Below are 27,565 nucleotides of genomic sequence, written 5' to 3' on the forward strand. Positions count from 1 at the left end.
CGTCCGTCGACGGATGACCGAGGGCTTGTCTGTCGTATAGGGGACAGGTCTTTGTACACGCATACTGCAGCCAATGAAATCGCTTGCCGCTACAAAGCCGAGCCGTGTATATAAATGCAAAAGATGACACAAACAACAGGTGACTAAAAACAATCCTATCATTCCACATTTCTTTAACAAATATAATGGCCATATTTTTCCTGCTCCTTCCTCCTGAATATTGCAAATTGGATCCAGTAGACATGTGGAGTGTATTTGCATAACCGCGATCTGATTGGCCGACGGAACGCCGCTGCCTGAAAGGTTGACCGTTTCTCAACTTTTGACGCAGGCCACGGAGCCGAATGGAAGGACGGACCGTCAATGCATTTCGCGAGCGCCCCATGCAAAGTCAATGAGATCCGTCGACGGACGGAGTTAGTGTGAACAAGCCCCACACTACCTCCGTCCGTCGACGGATCTCATTGACTTTGCATGGGGCGCTCGGGAAATGCATTGAGGGGCAGGGGCAGGAAGAAGCAGGAAAAATCCGGCGGTTATATTTTTTTCAAGAAATGTGGAATGATAGGATTGTTTTCCGGTTGCACCAACTGGTCTAAACTAAGCCTGGTAGTAACTGCTAAGTAGGTCTTAGTTAAGACCTGGCGTGTTGATTGTGTCATCTTTTGTATTTATATCCACACATTGGCTTTGTAGCAGGAAGCAATTTGATTGGCTGCAGTATGCGTCTACAAAGACTAGCCCCTATACGTCAGACACGCCCTCGGTCATCCGATGACGGACGCAAGTAGTGTGAATAAGGCAGGGAGGACGCGTTGTGTCCGTCTGTCAGGGAGGACGCGTTGTGTCTGTCAGTCAGGGAGGACCACACTTGCCAACCTTGAGACATCGAAAATAGGGAGGATTTCCAAACTAAAGCGGGGGTCTGGGGGTCCTCCCCAATAAAATGTTCAGCTTTAAAGTAATTGTTTCCCTTATTCTGGTGACTTTAAAATAATAAAACCAACAAAAAAGTAAGTAAATTGAAACGTCAATTTTAAGTTGAATACTTTCCTTTAATTTACATTTCATGTCATTACATTTCATTTCACATTATTATTACATATCAATATAATTCATATCATTAAATTTCATATTATTATTACATATCATTACATTCCATATCATTACATTTGATATTAATACATTTGATATTATTACATATCAATAGATTTAATTTCATTACATTTTACTGACGCTTTTATCTTAGCAACTTCCAATAAGACTTATGATATCAAGCAAATACACTAGCTTCTAATAAACAAAACTACAAAGTAGGCTCCTACATCATGTAAGTGCTACATGTAGGTTAACATGTAGGTTAACTCTTACCATCACTGCAAATGGGCTGTGAAATTAGCCTATCCCATGTACGCATAGTAAATAGAAAGCTTGGAACATTATCCTTACATATAAACATTTATTAAAAAATGAATGTTTATATGTTTCTAAGGGTATGTTAATGGATTACCTTTCAATATCTGTGTGGCTTTGGTCCTCCCACAGGCATACTTCTTTGCTACATCTGAGTCAGGAAACTTGTCCCTTACTGACTTATTTATTTCGTCAGTAAAGCTCAGAGGAATATTATTCTTTGCCACCATTGCCATTAAAACCATTTTTGTTGCCATTTTTGTTTCGGCATATATGATATGACTGCATCTGGTCTCCCTTTCCCCAGCAAACCAGCGTTGCTTGGTTGAGACTCTGAAGCAGCTACTGCCTTCTTATGTTTGTCTTTATTGGCATGGTGTTTTACATCCGTCCGACCACCGTGCTCCACGGAAAAATCTACCGGGCAAACTTCACAAAGGGCATAGCCAGTACCTTTAAACCTTGTGGTAAGAAAAGCGAACTCCGATTTCCATTCTTGATTGAATTTACAAGTGTATTTTTTTCTTTTCGGCTCCATTCTCGTCTTCTTTGTTGTATTTTTAAATACTCTGAGGTTTATTCACGAGCGCGGGTAGAATAACATAAGAAAGAATACTAGAGTAGTGTCAGAGAGACGTCTCTGATTGGCGGTGTCACACTAAATTTGTACCGGCTGCCAAATTTGTACCGGGCGCGCCGTCATCCATACGTAATCCACTCCAAATCTGCCTGGCAACAGATGATCGCTTCGTCCGTTGCCTGGCAACGGACGATCGCGTCGAATGACGTGAACATTCGCAAACCTTCTATCGAGCAATCCGTTATCTGTATTGTGCTATTTCGTCCTTGACCTGCTTTAAACACTCAGTTTACTTGCTAAATTTGATTAAACAATTAAATACAATACAAATATAAAGTAAAAACAAGTGTTATCTGTAATGATATCAACATCAGTTATTAGACCGTCACACGGAGCATGCGCAGTTGGATTGGCGCGCTGCATGTTGATGTCTGTTCCAAGATACATCGTGTGTTTATTAAGGAACCCAACAAAACATTACATTATCTAGCGATCCGTTAACTGTATTATGTTATTTCGTCTTTGGCAACATGAGCGCGAATGTTTTTTGAAACCTGCCCGGCAACGGACGACGCGATCATCTGCTGACAGGCAGGTTTGGAATGGATTACGTATGGATGACGCGCCCGGTACAAATTTGGCAGCCGGTACAAATTTAGTGTGACAGCGGCGCTGTCACGTTAAAATTGTACCGGGGGCGAAAATTGTACCGGCCTACGTCATCAGTTGTTTACATCTTGACAACCTGCCTGGCAACAAACGACGCGATCGTCTGTTGTCGGGCAGGTTGCAAAAAACATTCGGCTCATGTTTCCAAAAGACGAAATAACATAATACAGATAACGGATCGCTAGATAACACTTGTTTTTACTTTATATTTGTATTGTATTTAATTGTTTAATGGAATAGCAATCGCGTCAAATGACGTAGGAAGGTTCTTGAACATTCGCGTCCTACGTCATTTGACACGATCGCCCGTTTCCCGGCAACAGACGATCGCGTCGTCTGTTGCTATTCGATTAAACAATTAAATACAATACAAATATAAAGTAAAAACAAGTGTTATCTAGCGATCCGTTATCTGTATTATGTTATTTCGTCTTTTGGAACCTTTTTTGCAACCTGCCCGGCAACAGACGATCGCGTCGTTTGTTGCCAGGCAGGTTGTCAAGATGTAAACAACTGATGACGTAGGCCGGTACAATTTTCGCCCCCGGTACAATTTTAACGTGACAGCGCCCGCTGTTACCACGGAGCGGCGGCAAACATCTCCGTGGTAACAGCGGGCTCGCTCAAACAATATCCTTTTTTCTGAAGAACAGGTTGTTGTGATGATAACGAAAGTGGGGGAAAAAGGGAGACATGAAATCTTGTCAGAAATCAGGAGAATTGCAGGAGATTTTTAACAGCGGGAGGAAAACGGGAGAGGATAGTGAATATCGGGAGTCTCCCGGGAAAATCGGGAGGGTTGGCAAGTATGGGGAGGACGCGTTGGGTCTGTCAGGCAGTGCACTGACTTGAGGTTAATGACGACGCTGAAGTTGGCATCCGATTCGCAGCATCCGATTCAGCAGCTGGTCCACTTTATATCGGTCCTGATTGAAAACCACTACACCTAGACTCTTCAAATCTGGACTAAATTATCACAGGCTATACATTATAATAAACATAGTTACAGATTTGTGAAACCTTTTTTCTATTTGTGAAAATGCAATACAGGCTCATTTTAATGCTTTTTAGGGGTCCAGACTGCATTAGAACGGGTCCTGATTGAAAACCACTACACCTAGACTCTTCAAATCTAGACTAAATTATCACAGTGAGGCTATACATTATGTAAAACATAGTTTCAGATTTGTGAAACCTTTACCCTATTTGTGAAAATGCAATAAAGGCACATTTTAAGGCTTTTTAGGGGTCCAGACCGCATTAGAACTGATCCTGATGAAAAACCACTACACCTAGACTCTTCAAATCTGGACTAAATTATCACAGTGCTATACATTATAATAAACATAGTTACAGATTTGTGAAACCTTTTTTCTATTTGTGAAAATGCAATACAGGCTCATTTTAATGCTTTTTAGGGGTCCAGACTGCATTAGAACGGGTCCTGATTGAAAACCACTACACCTAGACTCTTCAAATCTAGACTAAATTATCACAGTGAGGCTATACATTATGTAAAACATAGTTTCAGATTTGTGAAACCTTTACCCTATTTGTGAAAATGCAATAAAGGCACATTTTAAGGCTTTTTAGGGGTCCAGAACGCATTAGAACTGATCCTGATGAAAAACCACTACACCTAGACTCTTCAAAAGGTTAAAGGGTAAAGGTTTCACAAATCTGAAACTATGTTTTACATAATGTATTGCCTCACTGTGATAATGTAGTCCAAATTTGAAGAGTCTAGGTGTAGTGGTTTTCAATCAGGACCGATTTGAAGATTGTAAGTGGTTTTCAAGCCGAATCGGATGCTGCGAATCGGATGCCAACTTCAGCGTCGTAGGTTACTGTGGCTTTGGGTCTAAAGAGGTAAGGGTGTGACTGCAGTGTATCTGGTTGAGTATGTAATTGACTGATGATGCAATTTCACTTGTGTGCATGCATGTGTGTCTATTTGTGTTTGTGTGTGCATGTGTTTGTTTGTGTGTGTGTGTTTGTGTGTGTGTGTGTGTGTGTGTGTGTGCGTGTGCGTGTGCGTGTGTGTGTGTGTGTGTGTGCAAACATGTTGAGCACAAGTTATGAAAAAATGTATATACTCATTTGAATTTAAACTTCTGTTCAGAACTTCTATATTATTGACAGCATATCAAGAAATCTGTGAAGTGAATCAGTTTCCTTGCCCTGTTCAGTTATTTGGAGATACTTCATATAATGAATGATCCTAGCTTACGATGACAAGCAATCCCTCCTTCTTCTGGTCCCTCTCACAGCAGACTGTGAGATGCATGCGGAGCCTAAAGAAACCGTGGTGCCTCTGGCAGCCGTGACCAAACCCACCAAGACACGGCATCAGTAGATTTGTGGCCATGACTATCTGAGATGGGATTGAGTGCAATTCCAGATGCAGAACACAAAGAGAAACGCACTGTGAGAGGTACAGACATACAGACAGAAGGGAATGAGAATGCCAGAACAGGGGAGTGTTTTCAGCAGCTTCCGGATCCCACAGTACACACTATTCTGGATACTTTGAAAATGTCTCATTTTCTCAGTATGAGAATTTTGTCTACATTACTACATTGTTCCAGGTTCATCTAGACAAGTGTGGCCATGGCCTTGTTTTGCTTTAGCCACCTTCCCATTGCAAGGATTAATATTTTCCTGTCTACAAATCTTTTTTGGCGATCAAATAATATTGCAAGTTCGCTCTGTGTATGATGTATGATTTGTATGATGAATATTTGCTGCGTCATTGATGTATTCCATTGATATCTTTTGAACTCACAATATTAGCCTAGTGTGTACAACTCGAACTTAACTAGATAGGATTTTATTCCAAATAAATTATACTTTGGTGTATTGGCAAGTGATGGTACCCACTTCTTGGAACATAAACAGAAAATACATATTTTTCTGAAAGAAATTTCCCTACATTGCAGTCCTAATCCTAGTTACTTGTTTCTTCTGCTATTGTACCTTGTTGTGATGTGGAGATCTCCATGTGATTATGTTTCATATCTTTTGGACACAGGTCTTTTGCTTGGTCTATTTAACAAACAGCATTGCCATAACACCGGGTCAATGTTGGACTTCTGTTGGATGGGTCCGAAATCAAAGCAGTTGATTTTGATTGAGGTTGTCTGTATTGCTGCAGACAATCAAGGTTACTTTGGTGGGGAAACTGAAAGTGGCCCTGATTGATTCTCTCAGGACCCCCATCACAGCAGTCCACCCCATGCATGGACATACAGCCGCGTTCAGGGGACTGGGGAAGTAGGGCCCGTGTCCCACGAGGGGTAACAGGCTGGCTCACATCCTGCAAAAATAACTTGGCCTGGCCAATTGTTTGTGAGGCGAAGAACAAAAGCAGACCAGCGTTTGTATTAAGGCAGACACTGTGGATGTATGCCTGAGGCCCTTTGTCAATTGTTTTGGTTCGGACTCCTTTGAGTTGAACTGTGAATTGTAGAACCTCTCTTTTCCCACGTGAATCCAAGAGACAAAATGGAAATACAGATATTGTGATACATGTGTCCTGTAAGGAGTGTTGCAGCCCACATACACACACACACACACGCACGCACGCACGCACGCACGCACGCACGCACGCACGCACGCACGCACGCACGCACGCACGCACGCACACACACACACACACACACACACACACACACACACACACACACACACACACACACACACACACACACACGTGAATCTATGAGACCAATCACAAACCCAGAGACATTGTTTCTAGTAGAGTTATTTCTAATATTATAAATGCCTTATAAATGTTGTTTCTGTATTATAAACTATTTGGTAAATTGTTGGCTGAGCATTTTCTTTGTACTTTTTTGTCTTTTCACAGTATTCAGCATGTGAGTTTCTTTGGCATTTTGTCTTTCACTATATTGGCTCAGCTACCTACAAGTCTGTGTGTGTGTTTGTTTGTGCATGCATGTGCTTATTGTCAATCTGTTTATGTAAACTGTGATGCTTGCTTGTGTCCTAGTTGATGTCCCAGTCTAATATGTATATACATATATATATATCTATATATCTATATATATATGTATATATATATATATATATATATATATATATATATATATATATATATATATATATATATATATATATATATATATATGTATATATATATGTATATGTATATATATATATATATATATATATATATATATATATATATATAAATTGTATATCTAATAGTCCTTCAGTCTGGTATTCAGTGGCAGAGTTTGTGTGTGTGTGTGTGTGTGTGTGTGTGTGTGTGTGTGTGTGTGTGTGTGTGTGTGTGTGTGTGTGTGTGTGTGTGTGTGTGTGTGTGTGTGAGAGCACATGCGTGTTACAACTTACTGAGAACAGGCTTCTGTTTTCACACTTCATCTGCCCAGGGAATGTGAGTGTGTGTGTGTGTGTGTGTGTGTGTGTGTGTGTGTGTGTGTGTGTGTGTGTGTGTGTGTGTGTGTGTGTGTGTGTGTGTGTGTATGATTTCGGGTGCGGGTGTTTGTGTGTGTATGTGTGTGTGTGTGTTTAAGTGTGCGTGTGTTTGGATGTGTGTGTTAGTGTGTGTATATGTTTGCTTGTGCTTGCAAGTGTGTGCGTGTGTTTGAGTGGTATGGGTTTGGTGGTGGTATCTGTGTGTGTATGTGTGTGTGTCTGCAGGGGTGTGTGTTAGAGTGTTGGTGCGTGTGTGTGTGTGTGTGTACACACACACACACACACGCACGATACTCAGGTGATATGATGATCGGTTGTTGATTTGACTGTTCACAGACCATACTTTATTAGACAATTACTTAATATCCCTATAAACGATATACATTTATATACCTTAAGCATCTCGTTTATGGTGTTCTGCATGTTTAAATAGCAGAGGTAGCTCCTGCAGAGCAGATCAGTTATGTGCCTGCAGTAGCCTTCATCAGATTGTTAGCCAGTAGTGTCAGTCAACACTGATGATTTGACTCATGGCAATCAGAATTTAAAGATTTTTTGATTTGAGCCAATCTGAAGTTACTACTCCAGTAAGGTGATTTATTTGGACATAATGCTATCTTACCTCGTTCCACGGTGTTCTCACCTGGACAGAACACCTGAACAGGGTTAACAACATGGGGTGCTCAACATGGGGTGCTCACCAGTGGCGTAACTATCGGCAAGCAGGGTATGCGGGTGCGTACGGGCCCGGGGCCAATCAGGGGCCCCAAAAAAAAAAGAAATAATAATAATAATCGCTCCACCCCCCTCTCCCCGTCAACAATCCCCCCCCCCCCCCCCCCCCGTCAACAATCGCCCCACCCCCGGTCAACAATCGCTCCGAAACCCCCCCCCCCCGTCAACAATCGTAACGGGGGGGGGGGGGGGGGCCGCCTTGAACATCCTGCATACGGGCCCGTCATTGCCTTGTTACGCCACTGGTGCTCACCCTGTCTGATATTAGTGAGAGAGGGCGGGACTTCCTGGCAAACTGTAGAGGGAGTAATATTCGGTTCAGTTCCATGGGTTAAGTGGTGATAGGCAGGAGTGAGGGAGGGTCTTCTAATAGAGCGTTATCCGGTTCAGTTCCATGGGTTTAGTGCTGATAGACAGGAGAAAGGGAGGGTCTTCTAGAGAGAGATATCCGGTTCAGTTCCATGGGATTAATGGTGATTGACAGGAGAGAAAGTGGGTCTTCTAATAGAGAGTTATCCGGTTCAGTTCCATGGGTTTAGTGGTGATAGACAGGAGAATGGGAGGGTCTTCTAGCGAGAGATAGAACAATATCTGCTACAGTTATTCATTCCGGTATTTAGTCTCCATGTCTTTGCAGGCCTTTCTTAGTTGAGTCTTTGGTTACTTAGTGATGATATGCGATAATCTGTCTGCCATTGGCAACTGAAAGTACAAAATCAATGTTCATACATCGATTTTGATAATAGATTACTACGAGTTGTTGTCTTGTTACAAGAATATCTTTAAGAAGCGTTGAAAAAGGGTCTAAACTGTAAATAGGGAGAGAGGCCTTACTGGAAGCGGTGAGAGTTAACTAAATTCATATTGAATATAATAACTTAGAATTATCTACAGAATATATAAACATTACATTGATTCATTGTTATTATACAATAATACAACACAATGTGTACAATGCAGCTATAATATTATGTTCAAACTTATTTATAGTGTTTCACTGCAGCTACAGAGCTTGTTCATCTCAATGACCCCAATACTTTAAGAGTGGAGCAGCATAGGAGTGTGGTTGGTACTAAGGGTGTTTTGGTCGTTAATTAATCTTGAACTGATCGGTCATTATGGGGAGACATTTTCGTGTTTGAAAATGATGCAGCTTTTTCATGCGCGACGTAGCTAAACAAGGGTTTGATTAGCCTGGTTTACGTTGATTTGATGAGGATTTTAAGGCACCGTACAACGTATTTCAAAAGGTACTGCGATGCATTCTGTGTTAAAACCCTATTGTCTTTGTTCAAAGTACAAACCCCCATTGGGTTGAGGGGATATGAGAGCGTGAGGATCCAGAGATGATGATTGTCCCCCCCACAGGACGCCCCCCCGGAGTCCGACATGGAGCAGAGGCTACGCTCGGCTTCCAGTGTGGACGAGCTCATGAACCTGGTCTACCCCTCCTACTGGTCCGCACTCAAGTGCCGCTCTAAGCTGTCGACGGCGGCCGGCGGAATGGGGGGCATGGGCTCCGGTACCCAGGCCGCCTTCCGCCTGTCGGGGGCCCATGGGGCCCCCACACGGCCCCTGGAGGAGCCCGGCTACGCGGCCGCCTTCTACAACATGGACGTCATGAAGAGTAAGAGTTTCTATGTTTCCTGTTTGGATTTGAGCTGATTGTTCCATTACAAACATACAACATCTCTAAGGTGCAGTAGTAAACCAAAACAAACAAATAAACAATAACAACATGAATCAACCTGACGATACAAGTTGAGACTGAAAAGTGACTATGATGACACACAATTATCCACATTATTATAAGAAACACAATGGATCCATAAAATAGTAAACTGTTCAGATAGTGAATAAGTGGAACCCAACTGGGAGGCTTCAGAATGTGTCTCATGATTTGAAGTGAAGGGCCCGTCAGAGTGCTGTTATACTGAGTGTCAGCCTGCTGGGAGTCTGCCGTAGGTACGAGGCCGAGGGCCTGTATTACACAGCCAGTGGAGTTAGAGTCGGTGGGTTTGGCTGAGTAGGCGTGTGTGATTCGGATGCATTAGCAGCTTAGTTAGCCTGGCATCACCAGAAGAATGGCAAACTGCAACTAGTCTGGAACCACTCCATTTTGTATGGGATGGAGACCAGACCTTATCTGCAGATCAAATTAAGATGATCTGGTGAGATTTGTCTGGTTCCCAGGCTAGCTTACCATCATGAATGTAGGCTCATTGACGGTGATTAGAAACACCTGTAAAGTGATACATGTGCTGTTAAAAGACCCAGTTCTGTAATACTCCATATCAGCACTGATGGAATGCCCTGTTACCCAATCAAGTGACTTGGTCGGAACTAACTGTTGTATAAAGAGATTATTTTTTTGACAGATTCACATTCCTCCCTGTATATGGGCGAGTGGCCTTGTGACTAGATAATGAACATTTGCAAAAAACGAAAAGCCTTCTGGCATCGTGAAAAAAAGAGCAGCATTCGGACCAATCACCAAACCGGCTTACATTGAGTCTGGTATCTTTCCCCATGTCTCTAAAATGTAACCATAAAAGAACAGCTTGTTTTAACTCGTGTGCGTGGCTGTGTGTATGTGTGTGTGTGTGTGTGTGTGTGTGTGTGTGTGTGTGTGTGTGTGTGTGTGTGTGTGTGTGTGTGTGTGTGTGTGTGTGTATGTGAGTATGTGTGTGTAGATGCATGTTCATGCAGAATGGCCATCCTAATGGAGGATGGAGGGGATGTGCAGGAGGTCTCTGTGACCTTGCGGGGCCCAGCTGTAACGGTCCTTGTGTGTTGCAGGCATTGACGCGGAATGGAGGAAGACCCAGTGCATGCCCAGGGAGGTATGTGTAGACGTGGGCCGAGAGTTCGGGGCTCCCACCAACGTCTTCTATAAACCGCCCTGTGTGTCCGTCTACAGATGTGGGGGCTGCTGCCAGTCTGAGGATAAACAGTGCCGGAACATCTCCACCGGCTTCCTCAGCAAAACGGTCAGTGGACCCCTCTCTGTGTCTGTGTGTGTCGTCGGCGATGTGTCCCTACTCGTTTAGGGACACACGAATGTGGTCTGATTTACAAATTTACATTAGCCATTACGGAGGGCTTGCACGTGGCTGCCTAGCCCCGCCCTCTGAGGCACCTTTCTGTGAGTGCTGATTGTTTTATTGATCGTGTACTACGTGGAGATGGTGACTTTGAGGGTTTGTGGAAGTTGTGTTCATCCTGTGAACAGGTGCAAGGTGTGTCCCGCTGTCTCATAAAGTCTCAGATAATTGGAAGTCAAGTGTATTGATTTAAATGCACATCATACGCTGTTGTATTTTACTACACCATTTCAGCGGTTCAAAACGCTGTCTTTTACACCCATTTTTCTCTATAATGGTGTTAAGGCAGATATTTAACGCCCTATAAGACGCCATTAATGTGTAAAAAACGATTGAATAGCGGGTTAAATCACTGTGAAAAATGATTGAATACACGTTGAATATGGTTCGGTTGATGACAGCCAAATGAGCTCCTCTTGGTTTTGGAAGCAAGTATTAGGGAATATCATTAGGTTGCGTTCTCATGAAGGCCGTCTCTCTCTACTTGGTAACTCCATTTTAATTTTTTTATTTAAACTTAATTTAACCAGGAAAATCGCATTGAGATTAAAAATCTATTTTTCAAGGGAGACCTGGCCAAGACAGGCAGCAGCATACTAAGCACATATAGTTACAGACAGAAGACAAAAAAGGAAACATTCAAGAAGATCTAGAAGTCAGCATAGGGTACTCGTAACCATGGAAATTAAAACATTGACATCTTAACGAATCTGCCTATAATTCTTTATTTTTTGGATCTAAAAGCATTAATGTAATACATTCTTTCAGTTTCAACTTTTCTTCCAACATATTCCATGTCTTGGGTGCAGAATACACACAAGCCCTTTTTCTATTTTCCGTATGAGAGAGAGAGAGAGAGAGACTAAAGGGCTGATTATGGTCCCACGTTCATGCAACCCAAGGGGTTAACGGACCCCTCACGTCCTTGCGGACCCTCCTTGTGTCCACCGCAAGGGCCTGACGTGTGCCTCCCAAAAATTGCAACCTTCCGTTTAGGCGACGCAGCCGCAAGGGGTGTGATTGGTCCGCTCACTAATACCCGACGCAGAACCATAAAGGTTCACGACTGCGTCGACGTGTCTGCGTGGTCATTGCGTCATTGAACGTGGGACCATAATCAGCCCTTGAGAGACAGAGAGAGAGAGAGGGAGTAAGAGAGTAAGAGAGAGTGAGAGAGAGAAAGAGAGAGAGAGAGAGAGAGAGAGAGAGAGAGAGAGAGAGAGAGAGAGAGAGAGAGAGAGAGAGAGAGAGAGAGAGAGAGAGAGAGTAGGAGAGAGTGAGAGAGAGAAAGAGAGAGAGAGTAAGAGAGAGTGAGAGATAGTGAGAGAGAAAGAATGTGTGTTCAAATATTAGCAGAGTTCTGAGGTGACTTCCTTTAAAGTATGTTAATGAACAAAGATACCCACCCTTTGGGTGATACAGGGTGATTACGAGGTGTAGCACTACATTGGGTGCAAAGGACTATAAATATTGACTGATATTGACTGATGTTAAACACATCCGGATTGCCATTCACTCTCTCTGTGTCTGAGCCTCACACTTCATGGCTCTCCTCATCTGAATGCGCAAGGATCGGCTGCTAATGGGCGCCGACCTCCCATCCTTGACCTCTCTGACCCTGCCGTCCCGGCAGGGTCAGCCACCCATGAACACGAATAATGGCCTGTCAGCCTCCCCCCCCTCCCCTGCAACCTTGACCAGAAGGTCCCGGAAAATGGATGGATGACCCTTGAACTCCTCAATGACTCGTTGCAAAGCATAAGAAAATAGTGGTGCCTTTGTTGTTAGATTTACAGCCCTATGGGTAAGATGTGACTATTCCAAGATCGTGGTGTTTGTCTTTGGGTCTGTGTTGATGTTCTGTAGTGCAGGACAAATACGGTGACCACTGAATAAAACAATAGCTAACCGAGATGTAGACCCACAATACAGGGACAGCTTCCGTTGATGAACAGAAAGGATCTGCCCTCCGGTTTCAAGGCAAGCATGTGTTTTCTATTCCACCAAAAACATGCTTTTAGTGAGAATATGGAGCCAAGAATGTTATTCTCCATTAGCAGGCCATGGGCAGTGGTCAATAATGGAAATATGGGGAATGCTGCCAATAAGCAGCATCTGTGGTAATGTTTGGAATGGCCCCAAATGTTTTTTTTATTTTATCCTTACGTTTTCTTTGTACATGTACATATGTATGGAATGAATTACATGGGAGAGTATGGCAATGCTATAATTACTTCTTAGATAACCCTTTTAGGAAAATGTTCATCAAAGGAGGCTATGTAACAGTCTACATGTGGGTAACTAGGAAAAGGCCCAGAGAGTTTAAAGGCATTACAACTGTGGTGGGTGTTGCCCAGGTCGATTGAATGAAGATTCTGTTAGTTCATTCAGAACACTCGTTGTGAGAGATAGTAAACACATATGTTGAATTAAGGATCTGTGTTTCTCTTCCACATCAATGAACTTGTGTCTGAACGAGGAGATACTAGGTTATACAGAGCAATCTACTACTTATGTCTAAACAATAGATTACAAAGAAATCAACTGCTAGTGTCTGAACGATGGAACATGAGGTTATCAGAGAACTTCTACTGTCTGAACGAAGGGACATGAGCTTATTACAGAACAATCTACTGCTACTGTCTGAACGATGGGACATGAGGTTATTACAGAAAAATCTACTGCTACTGTCTGAATGATGGGACATGAGGTAATTGCAGAGAAATCTATTTCTACTGTCTGAATGAGGGACACTGGGTTATTACAGAGAAATCTACTGCAGAATGAAAGGTCAACTTGACAATTCAAGCCTGAAAAATACTGGAAACCCCAAAAACTTTTCGGTTATTTATTTGCCAAATTGTGTATGATTTATTAATTGGCGTATTCATCATACAGCCCACCAAGCCATGCCCATAGTGGGGCGCCGGCCGTGTTCCAGGTTTTGTGAAACCCCTCTTTAAACCCGCCCCCCGAGCTATACGTTAGCTAGCAGTTCCCTCCAAAAACCCTTTGTTGTCGACTTTAAAGTGTTGGATGGACAAATGAATTCCACAGCAACAACCATTAATGGTGATTGACTTTCCAAAGGTAGTATGTATATCCTCCTAGTGAGTTGGTCCAATTGATACAACAGTGGTTACTGAAGATCTAACGATAGCCCTTGATTACCTATTGTTTTAGCCCAGCGGCTTTATTCATTTCCTGCAGCTTGTAAACTTAATGAACTGGCAGAGGCAGCGGCGGCTCAAATGATTTCCTCCAAGTCTCGAGTCTCAACATTAGATCAGGTAGGAAAGGGCGAGGTTGTGTGTGTGTGTGGGTGTGGGTGTATTTATGAGGATGTGAATCAAATGTTTGCAGGCGGTAGATTGATTGAAAAACAGAGGAGGACATGGGAGAGGTTGGGGAGTTGAGGGAAGACAGGCAAGGCAACATTCCAATATCTATGTGTGTGTATATGATCCTGTGGCCGCATCAGATGATGTATGCATATATATATATATATATATATATATATATATATATGTGCTCTGAGTATGCTCATAAACAGAAGGAAAGAGTTGGAATCAGCCAATGAGACGGTAAGAGAATATAGAGCGAGGAGAGGAACTCAGTAGCAGGCAGGGGGCTTTCACTGATTCACAATGAAGATGAAGTTTGGCAGTGACACCGGGGAGGTGAGAAAGTAGACCAGGGGAGGAGGAGAATGGCAGAAAGGGGAGAGGTGTGAGTATGAGTGGGGAAAAGATGTATAGAAGATAAAAGAATAGCAATAGAAGCAGAAGTGAGGAAAGAAATAGGAGATTTTGCCAACTCTTCCATAGATGCCCAGATATATTTCTGATAAAACCTTGAGGTAAAATGTGCGTGATAAGTTGTGGTCATCTAGGAAGTGATTTGAGCCCTCATCCAGAGGATGGGCAGTGGAGAATGATGGGATGGAAATCAAAATTATGTAGAAGCCAGCGGGAAAGGTAGGAAGGAAGGGAGTGAAGAGGCAGAAGGGAAGGAGGAAGTAGGTCGGGCCATGAGCATTATCCCGCTCCCCCGCAACACAATTTCTGTTCTCTTACTTCCTATGAGAAAAACAACAGAGACAAGGAGAACGCAGATGGAGTTTGAAGAATTTGACCAATCCATATCAAAAACGTGTAACAGAAATGGCACCTCTCCTACCAAACTCCATCCATTTCAATCCCGTTGCATCGTGGAGGGAGAGAGAGAGAGAGAGAGAGAGAGAGAGAGAGAGAGAGAGAGAGAGAGAGGGAGTCAAATGGGATGTGAGTAGACTGGCGGGGAACTCCAAAATTAGGTTGCTAAAAAAACGGCATGATAATTATTACAAAATATATAAATTAGTTATGAACGGGCCCACCGTTGTTTTTTCTTAATTGTGTACCCTATCGCTGAATTCGGCCAAATTACAAGTTTTTACCCAATATATATAAAAAGTGTCCCCCCCCCCCCCCCGCTTCCCTGAAATGGTACAGCCTTCAAAGCTCTCGTCTTTTCGCATCGGAGGCGGAGCATCCTTTCCTTTGAAGCTGCTGAGAATGCACACAAAATGTAGTATTTCACACTATCCAAAAGTAACCGTTCTCCATCGTGTAGGGAACATATTTTGATTAGGACAATACTGAACTTTGAAGTAGATTTTTGGTTGTGTGAAAATATTGTTTTTTTTTTGATGACTTCCTTTTATACCTTATTCATGTGCATCATTATTTTCGTTCATCTTTGAAGTCGGCAGTTGTTATTACATTGTAATGCTGCTTTTAAGAAAGTTTTATATATTACTTATATATTATAGATATTACTTTATATATTACTGATGGTGCTGCTGTTGAGGCTGTTATTTTGATACTCTATGATGGCGTGTGGAGGATGGGTGGGCAAATGATGCTTAGGTCCTCCAAAAGCTTAGCAGCAGGCCTGTGAGTAGAACAGTGGGGGGGAGAAGGCTAAACAGGGAGATAAGCTGAAGCAAACCATAGCAGAGGAGCATGATGAAGGATAGCGGCCACAGAGTTCTGAGGACGTGGGAGGCAGAAGGAGGTGCTGGCTGGAGAACACAAGCGGCCCTGACTGTTTCATGATTTCATGCTATGAAGGACCAGAGCTGTCGCCCACGACAACTGCCCATTTTTGAATATAATTGAGGAGTTACATAAATGGTACATAGTATTATTGTAATTATTATAAGTATTATATTCACTTCATCAATAAGTGTTTGGATTAATTTGCCATGGGCAGAATGTTTTTTTTCTGTAACGGTTCCATTAATGAACTAATCCCACGTGATTTCACTACTATTCAGACTTTCAGCCTCGGCGTCAAAGTTGACAAAGTGAATGCAGTTATATTCCTTTTGGTTTGTCATCATGCGTGGAGAACTACTGATGGGTTCAAACAGTGCATGGAGACAAGGTACAGGGCTTCTATTCATACTTACCAACCGTCCTGAGATGGTAAGAGAACAAGCTGAGAGTCCAAACCCGTCACATCCCATCGTTAAGCAAACATGGTCCTAGGAACGCCCATAATCACCCTAAACCTCCCATGAACTGATCGCCAATTCAGAATCATGAGATTTTAGGTTGTGTTCTTTATGAATATGAAAAATGACATATTCATATTCTCCACGCAGAATATTTTATATACCTTTCTTTGTGGGAACTCAGAATTAGTTTATTTTCCTCATTGTTTCTGAGGGCATTTATAATTATAGAGGGCAAACAAAAATAGTACAAATATCTTTTGCTGATTAAATAACAGATGTCCCACACAGCGGACACAAAGCGGAAGGTGAACAGGAGGAAGTCTGAACAGAGAAGGTCTCAAACGCAGAATTCTCCATACAATTGTATTTAGTCTCCAGTTTGATCTTTAGCTCTAACGAAATGAGTCGTCCGGTTGTCGGTGAGCTTATCGCTGCTATGTCAGGGGGGTGTGGCCGGAACATGCGTGCTCTCTGGTGTGTTGAAGAGCAGAACAGGCAGGACAGAGGATGAACCGAACGTTGTGGGCGGTCGTCTTCGGGGAGCCGGAAGAGGCAGAAGAAGGCAGTGGGCAGAGGGACATAGGGATATGCGGACAGAGGGACGTGAGGACAGAGGGACATGAGGACACAGGGACATGAGGGCAGAGGGACAGAGAGACATGAGGACAGAGGGACATGAGGACAGAGGGACATGAGGACAGAGGGACAGAGAGACATGAGGGCATGCGGACAGAGGGACATGAGGACAGAGGGACATGGGGATATGCGGACAGAGGGACATGAGGACAGAGGGACATGAGGAGAGAGGGACATGAGGACAGAGGGACATGAGGACAGAGAGACATGAGGACATAAGGACAGAGGGACATGAGGACAGAGGGACATGGAGACATGAGGACATAAGGACATGAGGACAGAGGGACATGAGGACAGAGGGACATGAGGACAGAGGGACATGAGGTCAGAGAGACATGAGGACATAAGGACATCAGGACAGCGGGACATGAGGACAGAGGGACATGAGGACAGAGGGACATGAGGACAGAGGGACATGAGGACAGAGGGACATGGAGACATGAGGACATAAGGACATGAGGACAGAGGGACATGAGGACAGAGGGACATGAGGACAGAGGGACATGAGTACATAAGGACAGAGGGACATGAGGACAGAGGGACATGAGGACATAAGGACATGAGGACAGAGGGACATGAGGTCAGAGGGACATGAGGACATAAGGACATGAGGACAGAGGGACATGAGGTCAGAGGGACATGAAGACAGAGGGACAGGGGGACATGCGCTTGCTCTTGGGGGTTGTAGAGCAGAGGCAGCAGATGGGAGGATGAACAGAATGTTGTGAAAGGCCGTAGTCAGGGTTTGAAAACTAGGGACCCCCCCCTAACAATAACAATAATGAACACAAAGATCTATCGCTGAATAAATGACCGATGTCCCAAACAGCGGACATAAAGCAACAAGTCTGAACTGAATTAGCACTGCACTCATCTCGCAGAAGGTCTCAACCGCTGGTTCTTTTATACACTTGTTGTGTTTGGTTTCATTTTTAGGTTAAGCTTTAAAGATTGAGGGAGTTCCGGTGATCGCTGCTACGTCAGGGTGGTGCGTGTCGTCTGGAGGGAGCCTGCAGAGGGAACATGCGTGCAATCTGGTTGGTTTAAGAGCAGAGCAGGCAGAAGGGATGATGGACTGGCCGCCCACCACCGTGAAACTGAGTTAGCGAGGGTCTTCAGGGAGTCGGGAGAGTCAGATGAAGGCAGTGGGGCTGTTCTCTGGTGGGTGGAAGAGCAGCGTCGACATAACGTTCTCGCCTGCTCAGGGAAGCTGTAGAAGTGGTCCACACATTGCATGTGTGGAGCCGGGACGCGGTCCTGAAGAGGAGCTGTACAAAGTTGGATTGTTCAGGAGGTTGCACAGCTGTTGTTGGTCTGCAAACTCTGGGCTGGATAAATGGATGGCTGGGAACTCATTAATGGTTTTACTTTAAGGCCTTCTCCCAGGCAGATGGATGAAGGCTGGGATAGTTGCGTTTATATAATCAAATGCAAAAAAAGATAACATAAACACAACATAAATAACTGTACTGTGTGCATGTAACTATATTCCACATAACAAACATTAATAATAATTTTAAATAATAATTAATACAAATATCTATTGCTGATTAAAAATAAAATATTTTTTGATAAATCCAAGAATCACAAAATTGAAAATTCCTGTGTAAAGCCAATGAACAACCCTCAGTCTAGTAGGATATCCCTTTTCAAATCAAGCTCCCTATCAACTATGTTTCTTATTTGTCCTGCTGAAAAATGACAATCCTCCACCACCAAATGACCACAGAATGCCAACTGTGATGGGTCCCATCCATGTGGGGCCCAGCCAACGTATCAGCTCCTCTATTAAGCACATCATCACATAGCTCAGCCTCCACAGAGCCCCTCTCGTTGCTGGGACATGGTTGCTGGCCAAAGGTTTCATCAGACATACTGTTAGTCTGCTAGTTAAGTGTTCCCTTAAAAAAATTGCCGCTGGCACTTTCCTGAAGGGGTTGGCGCAGGCTGGGTAAATTATGTAACTCGAGACTTAGAAGAGAGGATATTGAGAGTAAAGTGAGCTTTTGAATGTCATAAAAAGCGTCTTATTCAGCTGTAATTCTGTGTAGAAGGGGCTTGGAGCAGAGCTGAAACACCAACATTTCCTGGTCCACAGCCCTTTCCAGCGGAGCACTTTGCTGCTGAATATTGTTTTAAGCATCTTGAGGCATCTGGAAGCCATTCAGGAGGGGCTTGGTGTGTGGTGGTAGATTTGAGACGGGGATAATAGATGTGGTCATAAAGTGTTTCAATGGGCTGTTCTGCTTCAGGTATCTTTAAGATGGCTTCCTGACCGTGTCTGCACCTTTGTTTGTATTTCTTCATTTGATGTTGACTTCATTTGACACCTGTACCCTTTTCCATAGTGTTTTGGATTCGCCATTTATACCTGGTTCTGGCCATAAAACGTTGGCGTGTGTGTGTCTGTGTGTGATTGTGTGTGTGCCTGTATGTGTGTGTGCCTGTGCGTGTGTGTGTGCCGGTATGTGTGTGTGCCTGAAGCAGCCATTAGCATAGACCACTTTTAAAGGTCAGGTCAGATTTAATGGTCTTGATCTGTGTTGAGGGAGAGGATTTCTAGAGACATGACAGCAAGAGAATGTGTGGGTGTGTATGTGTGTGTGTGTGTGTGTGTGTGTGTGTGTGTGTGTGTGTGTGTGTGTGTGTGTGTGTGTGTGTGTGTGTGTGTGTGTGTGTGTGTGTGTGTGTGTGAGTATATGAACAGGTATGTGTTTCTGCGTGTGTGTGTGTCTGTGTGTGAGTATATGAAAACGTATGTGAGTGTGTGTGTCTGCGTGCGTGCATGTTTGTGTGTGTTTGCATGTGTGTCAGAGAGGGAGTATACGAGGGCGTATGCGAGAGAGGGAGAAAGTTTGAAGAGTCTTTGAAATGCAGGCACAGAGACTAATGAGCCTTCGATAAAGGCCTTTTAAGCGCCTTATACAACGAGATAAAGAGGCTCTCTGAGCCCCTGGACATTCAGCGCAACACACAGCTCCTCAACAGGCTGCGGTTTGAGCCCTGTCAGCCCTCACCCCCCTCTGCCAAGATGCAGCTTCATACACAGTCACACATTCTCAGTTCACAACAGGTGCTCATGTGCTTACACACACCGTGTTGGCCTGATTCTGTTGCTGGATGAACCGCTGGCTTCCCTTCGTCCTGCTGATGTTCCCGCTCTCTGTTTGCAGCTCTTTGAGATCACGGTGCCCAACACCCAGGACACCAAGCCGGTGACCATCAGCGTGGCCAACCACACCCGCTGCAACTGTCTGTCCAAACCCGACGTCTACAAACAGGTCCACAGCATCATCCGCAGAGCCCTGCCAGAGTAAGAGCCTCCCCCTCTCTCTTTTACTCTCTCCCTCCCTCCCTCTCTCTCTCCCTCTCTCTCTCACTCTTAATCTCTCTCTTGCTCTCGCTCTGTTGCTCTCTCTCATTCTCTCTCATAGTCTTATTCTCTCTATCTCTCTTTAACTCTCTCGCTCTATCTCTCCTACTCTCTCCTTCTTACTCTCTCAACCTTACTCTCTCTCTCTTACTCTAACTCTCTCTGTCTCTCGCTCTATTTTTCTCTCTCAATGAGGCTCTATCTTTTTCAAGATAGCTGATTGTGTGAAGCTTAATGGTCATTGTTTAAAACACACACATATATTTATATTCATGTCTACCTCCAATATGGTGACATGACTAAGGTTGGGACGGCAGAGACCCAATGTCAGTATCACAAGCTTTCCTGTTGCGTTCTAAATGTGCAAAGGTGGTGTGTAGAATTTGGAGGCATCTGGCAGCCAGATTGACAGATCTGGAAAATAATATTCAGAGGCATGTTTTAATCAGTGTATATAATCCCATGAAAATAAATTTTGTATCTAGTTCCTCTTCAGAGAATTGATCTGGCAAGTTTCTATCAGTTCTTAATTTAATCAACTTGCAATTCTAGTGTAAGTGAGCCCCGTGTTTCAGTCAAATTCCTGATACAAAAAAGGAAGCATTTTGGGCTGGAAGTTCTAGTAATGGAGGAGGGGCTTGCTATCCCTACTTCTTTTGCACTTTCTCGCAGGTGGCCATCAACATGAGCCGCTGTCTTATTTAATTAAAAGCAACCAAGTCGATTATTATGTTGACAATTAAACAAGACATAATACCACATTAAAAACAATATTCACTATCTTACTTGTAAGCTTTGATCTAGACCTATATCATTATAGAGACTGAATCACTAAATACAATGTATACATCTATAAGCAGTGTTGGGCAAGTTACTTCACATGAGTAATGCATTATTTATAACTTGTTACTGTCATTTCAAAGTAATTAGTTACATTACAATATTACTGTCTTAGAATTGTAAGGCATTACACTACTTTTACATTACATTTGCATTAGCCTACTTTCACCAAAATAACAGGAAATATGGATTTGGTGTTCTCAATAGATCTTCTTGTGTTCAATGCTCATTGAAGCTCATTACACAGCAGGAGGTGATGTGGTATGACATAATGACGGAGCTTTGCTTAAGGCTAACAATTATGTTAAGCAGTTATGGCGCATGGTGCAATACATTTTATAATATAAATATTGTAACTTTAGGTATTCATATTGAAATCATTTTTTTTTTTTTTTTGTAGTAGTAGTTTATTTAGCAGGGACAAAGCAGTGCACATTATTACAAACATGACATGGCAAGGCCATGACACAACTTTCAGATGTGAATACATAAAAGGTTTGCAGCTAGATGGCTAATTTGCAACCTCAGTCCCTGATAAGGCTACCTATTTTAATAAAATATATAAGTCACCTAAAATATACAATTATACAATTAAACAATATATAGGCCTACAGTATACAATTATACAAATATATGCTATCTTAAAACATACTTCCTATAACATTAAAACCTTGTGCAGAGAGAAGAAACAATATGATGAGTGTGACCTATATATGCTGTGTGTGCATGTATGTGTGTTATCTTTTGTGCGTTGTCATGATTACATTTTTGGTTTTCCTTCAGCCAGTGTTTCAGTTGTCTGTTAAATCTTTTAAACTCAGTTTGTGTTTTTATTATAGTTGGTAAATTGTTCCACATTTGAGTTCCAATAACTGAGAAACTCGACTGGCCAAAAGAAGTTTTGCGCACCTCTGCTATGCAGTTGCCGTTCACTGCTCCTCTGATGGCCACCCTTCTTGTACTTGAGCTAGGTAGATTGTAATAACAAAACAAAACATTGAGCCCCCTTTCTGGTTTGTCTAGGATGAAATAGAGTGGTTGACACCGAAATTTGACTATTGGTCCTGTCTCGGGTATTTGGCTCATTTAAATCGCCCCTGCCTGCTTCACAATGGCTGGCTATGGGTATTCACAAAACTGTCCTTCAAACAACCCTAAACGTTCGTTTTCAGAAATGTGCAACTCACCGAGTGGTTAGTGGTGTTCGTTGATGTTCCAAATCAAGTATCGTAGCAAAATACAATTTATGTTGTGTTTATTTGGCATTTTGTAAATCCATTGATTTCGTTTGGAAGACTCATTGCTCCTTGACCAGAGACGGAAAGGCGGGCTATACTGTCTATAAGTAACCTTTTTATGTCTATAAGTAACCTTTTTATTTGACACTTGGCTACTCTGTGCGGTCGTAGACGATGATATCATTCAGCACTCACTCACCGCTAGAAGCCAATTGATTCGACACACATTACCTTTAAGTCTTTAGAAAGCATGCTTCAAAATGAAATTACCCTATATCTCAATTAAATGTTCTGTCAAATGTCCATTTGATTGAGATATAGGGTAATTCAATTTTGTGGAAATGTGCAAATATCCTGCCACTTCCCTACATTAATGAATGAAATGAAACTTATAAACAACACATTTGGTGATAGTTATAACTGTGGCCTTGGTAGTTTTATGATTCCAGAATACGCAAAACAGAAAACAAGACATGGTTACGTAAGACACACACACACACACACACACACACACACACACACACACACACACACACACACACACACACACACACACACACACACACACACACACGCACAAACGTGCACACACACACACACACACACACACACACACACACACACACACACACACACACACACAAATAAAAATACAAACACACACACACACACACACACACACACACACACACACACACACACACACACACACACACACACACAAACAAACACAGGCACAGAGACACACAAAGCACAGTGGGAAGCTGTAATAATCAGCGCACACTGTGTCTGATGTGTCCTTAAAGATTAACTGAACTGAAATTTGAAGTTTAGTTGATATAACAGATGTATTGTCTGCCTTCTCATTGGTACAATAACTAAAAATGGCTGAACTTGCTAAAAGGGATTACATTGTATGGTAAAAGTGTTATTTATGTTACGGGGCGCCGCCATGTTGGATTTCAACAATCAGCTACGTCACTGGCATGGTAACCTACTCCTACTCTGTGGCTCTAGCAGTATAGCAGGTAATGAGTCAGACTCTGAGGCTCGCTGAAATGGCTATGGAAAAGCAAACAACCAGGGCTACAGGAGGACTGCATTACCCCTGGCTGCAGTAATGAATTATATAGGGCCAAGGCAGCTGGGGTAATCATACATTTCCACAGGATACCTTTGAATAGGAAACCAGCCCTTAATACATGGCTGACAGCCTTAAAACTGGCTAACACTCTGATAGCCCCTGTCATGTCAATCTCCACAAGCTAGCACTCCGACCATAAAGTGTATAAACTACTACTCCGATGATATCGCAGATCTATGTTTCCAAGCTGCTAATTAAACCACGGCGGTTCTGTAAACAGAAGTTCCACAAATGTCCCTTTCTACTCACCCCGATATTCGCGACTAGCCGATTGCTGATGCAGAGGGAGTTAAACTCGAAGTAGTAGTTTCATAGTAAGATGTATCTGTGCAATATCCATCTTTGCAATATCCATCAACATCCACCAGAAAGTAAACCTCAAACATCCACCTAAAGTTAACGTGACACTCGTGAATCTGTGCTCATCCGCGGGTGTATCTCCCAAAGTGCATCTTGTCTTTCAGGTCCCGTCCACACAGAGCCGATTTTTTGGTGAAAACATGTGTTTAATAACCATGTTATTAGGCAGATAATAAACCATGTTCTTTAATAGGTCCATGGTCCCAGGGTGGTTTCAAATAAAACCGGACCTATGCGGTTTCGTGTAAGGATTCGTGTGGACGCCTGAAGCAACGTTAGAGTTGCGTTGAAAGTTACAGGTTTTTTTTTTGTATTATTTTTGTAGATTTAAATACAGCCCCTTGGTCAATTTAATTACTAACTGTACATTAAAAAGTATTTCTACTCAATCTAAAAGGTTAAACAACTGCTATCTCCTCCTCGACTTGAATGTTTTTATACAGCGCGCAGGCTGGATGCGCGCAGGCTTGATGCGCTCCACTTTTTTTTGTGGAGAACCAGCGCCTTGAATATGTTGGTACTACAGCGTTTTTTACAGTTCGATGTGTTTCCGCTATGAGTCCGTCTTTACGGAGATATTCCTTAAACGCATCAAAGGAAAACGGAGGGGGAAAGATTGTTATCCGAAATGCCCTATGCATGGTTACGCAACCTCATCCCACCATTCGATGGTCAAGGTTGACCGGGACCTCTCGGCAGCAGACAGATTCAATGGCAGTGTCCATGCTCCGGCAGCACCCACACGCACACCAGTCACACCCACACGATCCGAAGTAGTGGTGGATTTAATGATTAGTTTCCGTGACGCAGTTCGCGTGATTCAGTTCGCCAAGAGGAGTCGTTCGCGAATCATTCGTTCGTTCTTTTGTTCGTTCAGTCGAGTTTCCAGTAGCACTAACTCCATTGAGTCTGACTGACTCAGGTGAGAACCGTGCAATGGCGTGCATTCCATGATGCGATTTACCGCTACCGGAAACCAGGCTGAACGAACAAACGATTTGCGAACGACTCCTCCCAGCTCAGTCGAGTTTCCGGTGAATCGATTCACCGGGAACTCGACTGAACTGGGAGGAGTCGTTCGCGAATCAGCCTAGTTTCCGGTAGCGGTGAATCGCATCATGGGATGCACACTATTGCACGGTTCTCAGCTGATTCAGTCAGACTCAATGGAGTTAGTGCTACCGGGAATTTGTTTGTTCGTTCAGTCGAGTTTCCGGTGAATCGAATGGTGAACGAGACGAACGAGAGAAACGAACTGGTTCGGTTCGTTCTTCCTAAAGACTCGTTCATTCGAACCGGTTCGCGAACGAACGAGCCAACACTAATCCGAAGGTGGAGCTGGAGCCGGAAATTGATCCCTCTCCACCGGGTGGTAGTCGGACAATACAGGCATGTCCATCACAGGCTCAAATGCGTAACCAGCCATATTAAGATCACTATTTTCTGCCGTGGAGTGTAGAAGACGTTCGCGTGTCTGCAGCAACGACCTAGTCCTACAATGCCAGTGACGTCATCGAAGATATCGGCGCTCCAATACTAACAGACGCATTTTCTTTTGTTGTTAAAAAAAGCAATATATTGATTTTTTAAAATATTTATTTTAGTGTAATTTTGTTTATAGTGGTCATAACCAACACGTTATCGATGTTGATTGTTTCAGTTCAGTTCATATTTAAAAAAATTACTTTTCCACCTATATGTATCAAGCTGCATTACCACACACCCACACACACCCATATGTCTCCTATTAGCTAAAGAGAGCGGGAACCAGGCTGGAAGAAGGAGCTAGAAGGAAGAAAGTCTTATTAGCTATCTTTTTATCTTCCTTTTTCTCTCTATCGCTCCCAAATGTCACTCTCTCACTTGATCTTTCCTGGTCTATCTTCAGTTTATCTCTATTGATTCCATCTCTCTCTGCATTGCTTCTTCCAATTATTCCACTGTGATCCCCTGTCCAGTCCTGTGTGTGTGGATGCGTGAGAATCTTTTTCCATGCCATTGTTTCCTCTACTGAAGCTCAATTATTTTGACCCGACAGATTAGCCTTTTGACACTGCCAAGTTCTCTTCTCCGCTCGGAGGTCTCACAATCACCACTTGGGAAAGGTTGCTGCCCACACACACCACTCTCCTTCATCGTAACATCAGGGAAACATCGGTTTGCTGGCAGAGCACTTTATGTATGTCAGAAGCTTTGCCATGTCAGATGCTGTGGGAATTGTCTAAATTCCATAGCTCTGCAAAACACACATGGATAATGAAATACTGATTCATCAAGGATACTGGATAGTTATATTACGCTAGTTATACTACAGTAGTTATATTGCATTATATAAGAGTATTCAAAGAGTATTGTCTCAGTCCTGTGTGAACCTGGTCTGTATGAAGAGGTGGTTACAACGTTTTGTGTTTTTACAGTCTTAACAACTGCAGTTTATGTAGTATTTGAACCACAAAAACCACCAGACAAATACTTTATGAAGAAAAAGTTAGGATATTAAATTATAATATCATTATTATATTTTTTGTCAGCTTTTTAAAAGAATAAATTCTAGCTTGTGAAAACAACCAGGTAGCCTCAGACGATATTGTGTACTCAAAATTCAGCACAAAAAACATTGAGGCAAATAGACAAGGTGTAGACGTAATAGACGTGACAGGGTCTGAGGCTGTGAAGCTACAGGGTTTTAACTACTGTCTTTATAGAGGTTGTGCAGGATCAGTTGACTGTTCTCGTGAACTTCTCAATGTGTACCATCTCACTTCGAGGGAGACAGCACAAGATCAAGAGACGGCCAACGTTAACAATGTTATGAAACATCAGTTTTTTCTCCATCTGTAGAGGGTCAACATGTGAATCGCTAATATTTTTTGCCAGTTGAGATGCGTCTTTTTAATTGATGCTCTGTTGATAATGTGTCATGCCTCATACCTCTTTAGGTGCTGAGTCATGTGAAATGGACACGATTCTGTACGTCTTTATGCTGTGTGAATAGCAGCACGTTGCACGTGGTTCCCTCCAAAAGTTATGATGACCCCTCAGCACTCACTCAATAGGGAGCTAGACGTATCTAGCAAGACGCTCAAAATGTATGCATTTTAGGTTTGCTTCTGGTTTGTTTGATTGTGTTAGGTTAGCGTTTGGTTCATTTGTTAGCGCTGTGCTAACAAATATCCCTCCTCAAAACATAGACAATTTGCATATACCTCAAATATTCATGTTGTAGTTAAAAGCCCATTCAATGAAGAACTAGATTTTCGCATATTTCTTTACCCGATCAAACTTCCCTGTCCTTAAGCCAGGCAAAAGTTGAGGGTGTGAAAGATAGAGAAGAGGGAAAAAAAGGGAAAAGGCCTGGACATGCAGGGAGGAAGGAAAGAAGGAACGATTAAGTTGAGAAAACAAACAGCAGTGTCACTTGATCTAAACATAGCAAACAGAGATGTTCCAGTCTGGTTCTCTGGGTTCAAAGAACCAGAGAGGCCTGCGCTGGAGGTCCACCCCTAAAG

The 27,565-nt window shown here is 42.9% G+C and overlaps 1 protein-coding gene across 3 annotated transcripts in view; it reads left to right on the plus strand.

The window, feature by feature from the left end:
* vegfc (vascular endothelial growth factor c) overlaps positions 1–27,565 on the plus strand; it is a 71,074-nt gene that overhangs the window by 35,306 nt on the left and 8,203 nt on the right. Inside the window, exons 2-5 of one of the 3 annotated variants that reach the window (XM_030352008.1) lie at positions 9,227–9,485; positions 10,658–10,697; positions 10,779–10,848; positions 20,275–20,414. In XM_030352008.1, coding sequence (XP_030207868.1) covers positions 9,227–9,485; positions 10,658–10,697; positions 10,779–10,848; positions 20,275–20,414 — 509 coding nt within the window. Of the gene's footprint in view, positions 1–4,938; positions 5,097–9,226; positions 9,486–10,657; positions 10,849–20,274; positions 20,415–27,565 lie in introns of those variants that run through there. The other 2 variants (XM_030352009.1, XM_030352007.1) reach the window with 2 other exon arrangements.

This window comes from Gadus morhua, chromosome 3 (genome assembly GCF_902167405.1).
Source record: "Gadus morhua chromosome 3, gadMor3.0, whole genome shotgun sequence".
Taxonomy (NCBI): Eukaryota; Metazoa; Chordata; class Actinopteri; order Gadiformes; family Gadidae; genus Gadus; species Gadus morhua.